This window comes from Dryobates pubescens, chromosome 13 (genome assembly GCF_014839835.1).
Source record: "Dryobates pubescens isolate bDryPub1 chromosome 13, bDryPub1.pri, whole genome shotgun sequence".
Taxonomy (NCBI): Eukaryota; Metazoa; Chordata; class Aves; order Piciformes; family Picidae; genus Dryobates; species Dryobates pubescens.
The window spans coordinates 5,005,372-5,017,508 of record NC_071624.1 but is presented as its reverse complement, the minus strand read 5'-3'; the positions used below and the strand labels follow the sequence as shown (position 1 = coordinate 5,017,508).

Genomic DNA, 12,137 nt, shown 5'->3' with positions numbered 1-12,137 from the left:
ATTCTATGATTCTAAAGTTGGGTGTGAATTCAATTAAAAACAAACAAACAAACTCACTCACCTATCCTAACTATAGCAATCACTGAGTAATGTTCTGTGGTAATGGCCTGTGTAATGCAAAAGGTCAGATTAGGTAATCACAATGATCTTTTCTGGTCTTAAGCACAATAAAGCTCTATGTTTATTTCTTCTTTAATGCCTCTGGCAGGCCCTGCCATTCTGGACTCTATTTTTGGATTTTGTTTGGCCTTCGATTCCAGATTACACAACAGCTCAGAGACTGAAATGGGTCTCACCTCATACATAACCCATTATCACACCTGACAACTTTGTAGCAGTTCTTAAAGATACAGAGTTCTCACACCATTCCAAGGACTCAGTAAAAAACAACAATCCAAAGAATCAGAAGACCTGTAACCAGCAATTTTTCTTCTCCTCTGCCTGCAGGATAATAAAAGACCACAAAATATCCCTGTTTGTGACATTACTGGCTTCATTTTTCACAGCACGGAAGATTATTTATTCTGAATGCGGTATGTAAGCCTTGGAAGGGGGAGCCCCTTGCCCATAATTCTCATGTAATCTACCTCCAGCACCCAAACCATCCATGGGGGAGTTCCAGAGCTTTCCCAAGTCCTTCCATAGAACAACAAAAGCAATGCCATTTCTAGAAAAGGCCATAAAACTTTATTTAATGCTGTAGGCCATCCTCCCCTTACACATTGACGTTGGTGATACTGCATAAGTTGATACATTTGTCAACAAGCAGTGTTCTGCCAAATGGTTTTTACTTGGCTCAGCTTTTCAGCAGCAACATGCAGTGCTAATTCTGAGCCTTGTTTGCACAGCCTGGGAGAAGTCACATTTCAAAGCATTTATAATAAATGCCAAGCGATATTCTGCACTCTTCACCAGCTTCAGGACTTGGATCTCTGCTGAAAGAAACACAAGAAGTTTAGTATCCTGGCAGTGCAGCAGCTCATGGATTAAATGAGGGCCTAGTGTATCTAAAAGGCACCTCTAAAAGATGCAGAAAGATAGAAAAAAAAGTTTTAAAACCCCTGAAAAGTACATACATCTCTTACCCATGCTAGACTGTTAGCTCACTCTCCAGTGATTTCAACCAAGAGATGCAGTACCCAGAAATGAAAAGCCAGTGTCTCCTTATGGCCCTCATCTGTAACACAAAAATCAGATGTAATTCCTGCACTAGTGGCAAATAGAGCACTCTGTCTCTGTAAGGAGGTATAAGGCACTCTACCTTCAAGGGGGCAAAAGTATCCAAGCAGTCTCAAAATCCGAGAACAAAGCTGTTTCCTTCATCACCTGCTGATGGAAATACTGAATTTTGTACCATTAAGGAGAGAAGCGCCAAAGTGTTCATGGAATGAGATGTGAGAATTGGGAACTCCTGGTATCAGACAGGACAGCCACTGCTGCACTGGACCAAGAACTGCCCACTGTCTCCCAAGATCTTGACTGTTCCAATACAGTGATCTGGCCAAGGCTAAACATGCTGAGCTGAGAAGGAAACCATGTGTTGGCACAGACACCCAGAAGAGCATTGTCTTGCTAGCACAAGGAGTCTGTGAAGGACATCACAGCTTTGTAAGATTAACCACTACACACCATTCATCTCAACCACAAGCACCACTGCTTCCTGGCTGACTGGGAGCAAGCCTAGGAAGCCATCTCTGTCAGAGTATTGCAAGAGGCTCAGACTAAAGAAGAACAGCACAGCAGAGACAAGCCGAATCAAGAAGCACTGAGGAGTTTCAAGTACTTATGGTTCTGGTCTGGTTCTGTGACTGCTTTTCGGTGGCCACACAGCACCTCTCACAGGTACATGGTAAAATGGTGAGAAAAGAGAAAGGAAGGAAAAGATATGGCCCTTTTTGGCAGCAGCCTGAACCTCAGTTATCTTGAGATGAACACTCAGCTTCATATAGCTGGGTCTCTCAGGCCAGAACACACATTGCACCTCCATGAGGTCCAGAAAGCACAAAGGTGATCATTTGGGGGATCACTCTACAGGTTTTTTTTGCCTTTATTCCCTCCTTTAGACCCTGAAAAACACAGGAACAACATGTGACTTAAGAGGAACCTGTAAAGGCAAATACATAGAACCATCTTTGTACCCACCCAACAGACAGCGCCGAGACAACCAAACATTGTATCTTCACCTTCTCACCAGCAAAAAAACCCTGGGTGACACTGCAGTCAGAAACTGATGCTAATGTGACCTTAAGTCTTCAAGCTTTCACCCCTCCATGTGCTTTAGACACCAAATACTAGGAGGTACATGTGCCACAGGCACCTTTCACACTCACCCATTCATATGCCTCCATAACGCCCTGGCCATTGATACCTTAACTACGCTTGATGCATCTCTTGCCTTGCTCCATGGGGATTAAATACATTGCTAATAAACTGATGGCCACTGTCAAGTTCAAGAGCATCTAAAACATTTACAAATTATTCTTGTTACACATTTTCATAAGACATTAGCTTCATAGCTCAGGCTTGGCCCAGAGCAGCAGTGTCTTTATGCCATCTGCTCCTTACAGGAAAGCAACAAGCCTGTGTCTGCCAGTAATCTCCCAGCTGCCAGTATGTGGTGCAGCTGGCCCCATGCAGACCCTGGCAAGCAAACAGGAGAAACTGTAAGTCTTTGAGCCCTGTTAGGATACAGCTCCATCAGGTCTGTCATTATTTGACTTTGTTAACACTGCAGGGATAAAACACCTTCACATTTATACCTTTTATCCAGATTTATACTCAACACAAGACAAGCTACAGACTTAAAACCCCTACAAAATCATTCAGGCAAAGCGCCAGCCTAGCTGCAAAGCTGGAGCAAAGATACAGAGCAAACCCAACAACAAACAGTAGTCACAAAGGCTCAGAGACTCAGAAAGACTAGACAGGCTTCTTGGCAAGAGTGAATGACAGGAGAGTTGGACAGTAGACACCTATGTGCAATGGATGCTTTGTCCTATGGAACAGCCACAGATTCTCCATGCCTAAGAGACAGAAATCCTTAAACGTACAGCCATCCTTGTCTCCGCAGAACTAGGAGTAACTTAGCTCTCAAAGACCAAAGAAGGCCCTCTCATTTTCCTTCACCACTGTTTTTATAGATTTGCTTAAGACCAGAAAGAATCATTATTAACCTTTTGAATAACCTCTTGTCCATACAGGCAGATTAATTTTTCTTTTGGAAGTAGCTCTTAAAATAACTTACTGCCAAGAATATCAAAGACACCTATATTTGTTGAAAGTAACTGAAGGCTTTGCTGATGGCAACAGCCACAAATCACAAAGGGAGGGTTGGCACAGCAGTATCACAGGAGATCAAAAGAGCCAGCCTACCGTCGTAATATACCGGGAGTGGAACTCTGGAGCGTCCTTCAGGAACGTCAGGCCAGGATGTGTTTCCACCACATCCTGTAAGATAAGACCAAATAAAATGAAATAGATTTTCTTCTCCTTCCAGCATTTAGATGCTAGTGGGTTTATAAACCAATACTCTTGAAACTGTATTTGCAGCATTTAAACTAGAATGACATCATTTCATCTATAAAGTGAACCCTCTAGAATTATAAGTAGAATACATTTTTGGGCAATACGCACCTGCAGGGCCATTTTGATTTACTTAAGGACAGAAAAACAAAGGAAGAGAGTTAGTGAGTAGGTGAAAACTCCATTTTTATTGAATGAGAAAAAAAATAAAATAAAATTTGTTGACCATGCAACTATCTCCTCTCCAAGATATTTTTTTTTCCCTCTCTGTGCTCATTGAAGATATTAACACTTATTAGAGCTAGGTGTCAGAAATAAGCATTCCTCAAAAGGTTGAAAAAGTCACCTTCAGCATTCTCAACAACAATGAATGCTCTTGTGAGCCTCAGAAATGACTCAGGTATGATCAGAGCTATTCCAAAATTTATTTGAACTACCTGTGAAAATGCCTCTTTCTCAAGATCAGCTTTTTGTAAGCAGAACACAGGCTCGTAATGCCAAATCTGCCAAGAAAGAAATGGCCAAAAACATGGAGAAACTGCTCGGATACTGAATGAATCAGTTCAGATCCTTTCTGAATCATGGTGTAATTTCTACATGCCTGACTTCTCTACCCTTTAAAAAAGCATTCAAAGTTTTGCTTTGCTTGTATCATGGCATGGCACAAGGATATAGCAGGCAATGCTTTTAGGAGTGTGATATGACCACATTTTGGACAGTCTGATATGTTGGTGTAATATTGCTGCGCTCTGCTTGACTGACAAGACTATCCGTGCCTTTGATTGCACCAGTAGCTAAGCAGCAGAGGTGAAATCAATCAGGAAAGGCAGTGTGCTCAGCTGAAGGCAGATGAAAAGGAACGTGAGAAACTTTACTCATCCCAGTCCCAGTTTGGTTTGACACAGAAATACCCAGGGCAAACAAAAATTTTCCTCAAAGCAGAATCTCCACAGACATTTCACATAGAGGGTAACACAGAATAAGAAACCTAGGAATATGAGGAAAAGCTCAGAAAAAACATCAACATTATCAGAGGAGCAGCTGGACCTGATTTAGTGAGAAATTATAAAGAAAGCCTAAATCTATCCAGAGCCTGCCTGAATGGCCATAAAGAATGAACAATAATTTGCCTTTGTAAAAATACCACATGTGAATAAAAAGAAATTAAGCCAGGTTGCACAAATTTAGCCTGAATAGTAGGGAAAAATAAATCAGCAGTGAGACTTGTGCACTAGCAGGTTTGGAGGCATTCACAGACCAATTTGAAATGTAGTATGTTTCTCGCAATGTTTTTTCCATGTGATATTTTACCTGGCAGTCTTGACACACAAATTCAATTAAAATTGTTTTTTCAAGCAACCTTTGCAGCTCTTCTATTAAGCTTTTATGTTGTTCTTGAGTACCAACAGCACCATGCATTTTCCCCCAATAACCATCTAGACAAATGGGGAAAATTTCAGCCTGGTTACCAGGCATTAATAAATATGAACCCTAACGAGAGGCTGAATAAAGCTTTGACAGTCCTCAGAGACTTCAGCAAGCTAGGTAGCTGGTTAGCACATATACAAAGTAATCCACTTCAAAATGCTTATTTCTATTTTGCTCCAAATTAAACCCCACCCAGCTCCTGCTCAATCCAAAGGTCTGCATGTCCTTGGTAAACATTTAAAGCCATGAAAATAAAGAAGTTACAAAATAAACATAGCTTTCCCTCCCCAGCCATTCACTGCTGAGCTGTTGAAGATACCTGAAGCAGTGGGATGAAGTCCTCCTGCTCTAGGTAGTCACAGTTAGGCTTTGCTAAAAGGTAGGTGAATCTGCATGCATCATCATGGCAGTTACGTAGGATTCTACAAGAGAGATGAAGAGTTACTCTAACCACTTCAAACCTTACAGGATGCAAATGCCTTATCTATTCATGCAATACATCTACACTGATTTATGCAAAGTTGATCTCAGACTACCAGTATCCATCTTCAGTATCTTTCAGCAACATCAAGGTACTTCCACCCAGTGGAGCTTTTTTCCCTGCTGACATTGCTGTAGTAAACAGTTGCTTACTGGAGATGGTTCTCACTGGTTCCACAGTGCCTCAGTGAGTTTGCTGACTTTTCAAAGTGCTATGTGCTCACTGATCTCATTGGAAGTCAACAGGATCCACCTAGTGAGATGCCATAACACACATGCTTTCCAATTTAATCACAGAATCACGGAGTGGTCTGAATTGGAAGGGACCTTAAACACTCCTGGTTTTCAATATTTGAGGATATTGCCAATCTACAGTGATTAGATTTTCAACCAGAGAAATCACTCCACAGAAAGGGAAAAAAGAGGGCATCCCTTGTTGATTACAGCTGAGCTGGCTGCTGTGCACTGAAGCCATGGAGAACAGCCTCATGGAAGAATTAGTAGGATGGAGTATCTGGAGAAGCATTTAAACTCATTCCTTAGGTTGACAGTTTTCACCTATGACACCAATTCTTGTGTCTGCTTTCTTTTAATCCAAAATACTATACTGGTCAAAAGGCATCACAGTTACTTGATTCACTCTGAATAGAAATACTCCTGAAAACAGAAACTTCATGACAGTTACCATAGCATTACTGAGGCCCTATGACAGAAGGGAACATTCAGTTATATTAAACATGAAAGCGTTCATCAAGCACTAAGGAAACAACCCATTACTCAGAAAACTGCTCTGCATTCTTTAATAACTCTGAAAATGCAAATGCAGTGTTAATTATTTACTACAAGTGATTATCCACCTCCTTCTCTCCCAAAAGTGTACAAACTTACATTCTAACCTAGTGCTGACATGCCTGTAGCTTTCCTGCAAAGATCACACTGTGACTGGTTTGCTGCTAATTCTGACCTCACCACCCTTCACAAAAAAACCCAAACCAACCAACCCACCACAAAAACCAAAAACAAACACTTTTTTTTTTTTTTTTTGGGTAATTCTCCCAAGACAAAAGAAAACAAAAAAGAAAAATCAAAATCCAGTGGCTGATGAGCAAGCCTGTTAGCTGCACATTCATATCATGCTGTCAATTAGCAGATACAGTCTAGATTAGCTGCAGAAAACTTGTGCTAACATTTTAGCTTTAAAACAAACAAACAAACAATTCAGGCACGTGAAGATGAATGGCAAAGTAACTTTCAAAATGAAATTTTTAGTTCACTGCTCAGAAGTATTGTGTACCCAGCAATTCCTACTGATTACAAATGACACCAGCATGCATGCAGTGTTTTGAAAAAACAGGTCACCTAGGAAGATGCATGAAAATAGGCATCAGCAATTCAAGATACCTATTTTAAAGTTGTGCCTGTGTTCAGGTAAGTGTAGTCTAACTTTGCCAGAAATGTTATATTTCTATCATGTTTCCAGCAAAAGAGTGAAAATTTTTAACTCTTAAAGGGAAGAGGAAAAGAAAAAGAAAACCAAACCCAAATAATTTTTCTACAAGAGCAATTGAAGGGAGAAAAACCATACAAAACTGGGCTTGGAAATGGTGTGGTTAAAAGAATACAGAAGAGGGGCATGACCTCAGGCTGCAAATATCTGAACGATGTGAAAGTCAGGAATGAAAATATGTGGTATCATACATGAGGAATTAATTAGGAGTAATTGGGGGAACCTAAGGAAAAAAATATGTATGTCAAGAAAAATTTACTGATCACAGTCACCCCTAACATTTTTGCAATTTGTCCAGAATAACTAGAAGCTGTTTTTACAACATTATCACAGGAAAGACTTTGGGAATTGAGAGTTAAAGGCTACCTCAAGAATCTGAAGAGCAACCATAAAGTGAAAAATTAGAACTCTCTCTGGATACAAGATGAAGACATTGTGCAGGTGTTTCACAAAGTAGACTAAAGGGATGAATTGCCCTGGAAGGGAAAAAGAGCAGGCAAGAGAGCAAGCCTGTTCCATCTCTCACCTCAGTCCACACACAATATAAGCAGACCTTTCAGTTTCAAAAAGAAGCCTTGACAATGGTATGTGGAAGTGACTGACAATCCCCATAGGTTTATTACAGGGCATGCTGAGGAAGGTAATACACTTTTATAATGTTTTTTTTATTTTACATTTCTCCTTCCTGTCCTATAACAACACTATCATGCACCTCCTCTCCCCAAATGGCACTTGCATTCGGGGGCAAAGCGCCCCCATATGGCACTTGCTTAGCACGCTTGTGTAGCAGCATGATAGCCTGAGAGAAATCCGTGGCCATCTATCAGCCATTTCAGAGTAGCTGACATACTTCTTGGAAGTGTGTTACTAAATTTGATATGCCAACCAGACTAACACCTCATTACCTATACATGGACATAAGCATTTAGGGAGTTTGGGGGGAAGAAAACTTAAGCTGATGGAGACTGAGCCATTTGTTTTCCTCTACAAACGAGACAACTATTTGAAAAATGAGAAAGTGAGAAGTTTGGTGTTCAAACAAACAAAATTCTGTCAGGCTGCTCTCTATTTCCAGAAAGAGTTTTGGATCTGCTGTACTCACTTTCTCCACATAGATACAAATGAGTGTACAGACACACATCCTGTCCTTTCTCCTCCAGATGCAATGAACATAGGTGCTTTCCAGTAGAGTGGGCAGTCACATGTCTGTAATCAAACACCAGAGTAAAGATGAGTACGAAAGCAATCTCAAGAGCAGTCTGCTTGTTTACACATCAAATTCACCAGTTAGACTTTTACGTAAGGGAAATAAAGCTGTCATGGCACATGGGTTAGACAAAAAGCTATTTACTGTATGCCAAGGAGCAGAATCCACCAACACCTTTCTACTTTGTCATATGCCTTTTTAAGAAGCTGAGAAATATGTCCTGTCAGGCTTTGAAAAGGCTGACTTCTCACTGACAGCAAGGGAACTTAAATTCTAATTATGGACAATTAATGATTAAATGCCTGAAGGTGAAGTAATTCCCGTCTCAGTTTTCAGTGCAGTGCCTTCCACGAGGGCAGTCCATTTTCCCAACGCTGGTAGAACTCAGCACGTTAACAAAAAACTGGAACCAAATTTGGAAAGAGGCCGATTCTGGCAGAAGGACTCCCCAAATAACTTTCTGACTAGCATCTGCAGAGGCTGCTAGCTTTCAGAATGACCATCAGTGACAGCTCAAGCTGTCTAATGCCTCAAAAACACAGGCTTGAAAATGGCTTCAAGCATTTTGCTCCTGGCACCTTCATAAAATTTCCTCTTCACTCCAGACAAAGTATCAGAACCTTGGCAGAGCACAGGCCTTGGAAGGAGTGCAGCTGATGCCACACAAAGCCTCTGTTGCTGCTTATGCTAAGCAAAACTATCCTGCAAGCCCATTCAACTTTTTCCCTGGGTCTTCATGTTTCTTTGGGAACCTCAAGCAGCATAAGGCCTGCCTTCAGATTTAACCAACCATGTCAGGTGACTGTACTTCTACAGGTGTTTAGCTACTCTGAGGAAAGAATGACATTTACCTTCCATTGTTTCCTTTGTGTACGTTGTTCCCTTGCATTTATTTCAGAGCCCCCAAACTGGTATCAATATCATGGACAGGGGCAGAGACCAGACAGAAAAGTAGAGGTCTCTTCTACACCACCTTCCTGCTTTTCCCAGTTTGAGTGTGACAGGTCACATGCAGTTGTCTGCCTTGTCACAAAAATCTATTTCAAAACTTTTCTTAGTTAAGCAAGGAATGTTTTCTGTTTATGTTTTCAATAATGGTTTATAAATAATGCCACTCAATTCCTCTAAAACCAAACAAACACACCCCCAACCTATTCTCTCCTTTCAGACAAGTTTTCCTTCATGGAAAAAAAATGCTCCTCTTGGACAGAGTATCATTGCTCAATCTACAGTGCCAAAACTGCATTCAGGGCAATCTGAACATATGAGACATGTCTGACAATTCCTAGTTTTAGATCAGTGTTACTAAAATCCATGGTTGAAGGAGGAGAAAATAGAACCACCCATCTGCATCAAGCTCCCACTCAAGTTCTGTGTTTTGTTCCCTGAAGCCAAGAACTCATTAGCAGACTGCAACAACTCCAAGTCTGCTGACACCTGCATTATGGATATTGAACATATGCATCTCAGTGGGTGAGGGTTGAGTAAGCATTTCCCTCTTCTATGTCCAAGAAGGTGTAGGCTGGAAGCTACTTTCTCAAGCAACGCTGCAATAAACTGCATCCAGATCAGTGGGGCAGCTAACCACACAGAAGGTAGCTGGCACTACCTGAAGGGGCATACTAAATTTCTGTCATCTTTCAAGCATGACTATGGAGGAACAGAAAAACAAAAATACAATTTGCATTTGATAAGACATCTATAAGATTGCAAATCAACACAGGAAAGAGCAAACACATCCGATCTTACAAAAAGCATGCTGAGCTCTTCTGTTTACTGCTTTCTTAACCTAAACAAAACTATTCAGAGCAAAAAGAGGTTGCTTCTTTTTTCACTAAAAATTAAAACAGCTGTGAGATACTTTATTAGTTTTACTTTCAGGCTTTAACTCAAAATCCAAAGCAAACAAAAACACCCCTCAAGCCCCCTACAGAATAGTTACCTTAGCAATTTTTCCCATTTGACAGATGTTTGCTTTCTCATCTTCAAACTCTCTAAAGGCTTCCTCAATCCTGGCAATGATTTCTTCATGATTAGTGCAGATATTCGGAAGTCCTTTAGGGAAGTAGAAACGTGGAATGTTTATTGACAAAGGCGTACTGCTGGCGGCTTTATTCACAGGCAGGAGGGAGCAAGGGCTAACCGTGGAGTTCAAAGAGACTGGGGATGAAGCTCCAGGTTTCTTCTCTTGTTTACTCTGAACCTGGAGACATAAATTAATAACAAATACTTTTAACAGTGTGGCATACAGACCAGGAGAAGAAAACAGTTTGTGCTCTTACTGATTCACACAAAAATTAAGACTCACCAACAACTAAATAATAGCACAGGGACAAAACACTTCTGTAATACCAAGCACGGAAAATTTGGGATATGCCACATCTGCTTTCATGTAGTTTCTGTGCATTTTCTGCATGCAGCTGTGGATTATGGTATACCATTGAACCACATAAGAACTGCAATTTAGCAATCCCAACGAACACAGATAATGCTATTTCTCCTCAGGCTGGTCACTGTGAAGTCATTCTGTCCTCAAACCTGCCCTTTAGTATTTCCTTTCAGAACTAGAACACATGCTCAAATGTCTGGCCTCATGTATGAACATCCACATTTTCCATCCCTTGGGAACATTATTATTTTTGCTAAGGCATTGCTTCAAAATATAAGAAAAGGTTTGCAAGACTGTCTTCTAAATGTCAAGAAGCCTTTTAGTCTATGCCCAACTTAAACAGCCCATGACCTGATTTCGTTTCATGGTACCAAGTACTGGCAAATCAATGTTAACACTGCGAATTGAAAGCAGCCAGCACAGTTTGTCATTAGGCACCCACGTGATAGAGGACACAGTGCAAAATGTGTTTACAACACCAGCTGAAAGAGTCCTTTTGCAGGCAAAGCACCCAAAGGTTTCACTTGTTCAGCATCTACAGAATTTGTGGAAAAACAAGGAGAAAATGGGGAATTGAAGCCAGGCCTTTGGCACACTTGTTTGAATGTGGTCGTTTGTCCCATCTCTACTGCATGGCAGCTCTGCTATCCTCCTGTTCCTCTCCTACCTGTAGTAAGAGCATGGCTGATACGGTGATCCTCACTAGATCACCTTTCTAAGGGATCTCTGCAGCTCCATAGTTCTAGCTATACATCAATACTTTTCATAAAAGGCATTTGATTAAAGTACATTATGAGATTCAAAACCAGGTAACTTTTGAGACAGAAGCCTTTTTAAAACTCTGAAAAGTAGTTACAGTGTAAGCAGCAGAATTCAGATGCTGGAATGCTGAGGGATGAGGAATTTCCCACTGCCCCATGAATCCACACTTTACTGGGAAAAGGTGATAGGCCTGCCTCTTGCACAATGGGCTTAGCCACAAGAGTTATTATTAATATAATAACATATATGCTAACAGGCTAATAAGGCAATAGTCAAATAAATACAGCTGCAACTTTCCATTTGTTTATTCTAATTATTTCAAAACAACATGGTTTTCAGATAAAGGGGCCAAGTCTGAGTTCATTAAATACAGAAGAATGTGTATGATGAACTGACTAAATTCTTTGCCTTCCTATTTTCCAGAAACTTGGGAGCTTTTTTTCTTAACACAAACTAAATATCCGAACTTCCCACGGGTTTGCTTTCAGGAAGGAGAATTGTAGAAGCTTCCATAAGCCCTGTCTTTACCTGCACTTCATAATACTTTATAACCCATTCTTCAGAGACCTGTAAAGCAAGAGGTGGAAGGATGTTCTTCCTTTTCACTCCTATGCTTCAGTATTTTACGTGGGAGGGATGTCTTCCTTCTCCCAAAGGCTGTCCCATTTTAGGAGCAGGAAGGCTTGTACACATGCCAGCTAATGCATATTTTTGTACTGTAACTGCTCATACAGAACACATGAACCTTGGATTTCTTTCAGGCCTCCTCTCCTGTGTCTTACAACACAAGGAAAAGCTGAAGATTACTTTCAGCCTTCAGGATTTCTGAGTCTATCAATACC

The 12,137-nt window shown here is 40.8% G+C and overlaps 1 protein-coding gene across 2 annotated transcripts in view; it reads right to left on the bottom strand.

Annotated features, from left to right (window-relative positions):
• Nucleotides 1–12,137, bottom strand: part of PPP2R3A (protein phosphatase 2 regulatory subunit B''alpha) — a 54,618-nt gene that overhangs the window by 14,516 nt on the left and 27,965 nt on the right. For both annotated transcript variants that reach the window (XM_054166429.1, XM_054166430.1), the window contains 4 exons: nucleotides 10,087–10,347; nucleotides 8,040–8,143; nucleotides 5,270–5,372; nucleotides 3,373–3,447 (listed from right to left, as the gene is read on the bottom strand). In XM_054166429.1, the coding sequence (XP_054022404.1) occupies nucleotides 3,373–3,447; nucleotides 5,270–5,372; nucleotides 8,040–8,143; nucleotides 10,087–10,347 (543 nt within the window). The remainder of the gene's footprint in view (nucleotides 1–3,372; nucleotides 3,448–5,269; nucleotides 5,373–8,039; nucleotides 8,144–10,086; nucleotides 10,348–12,137) is intronic.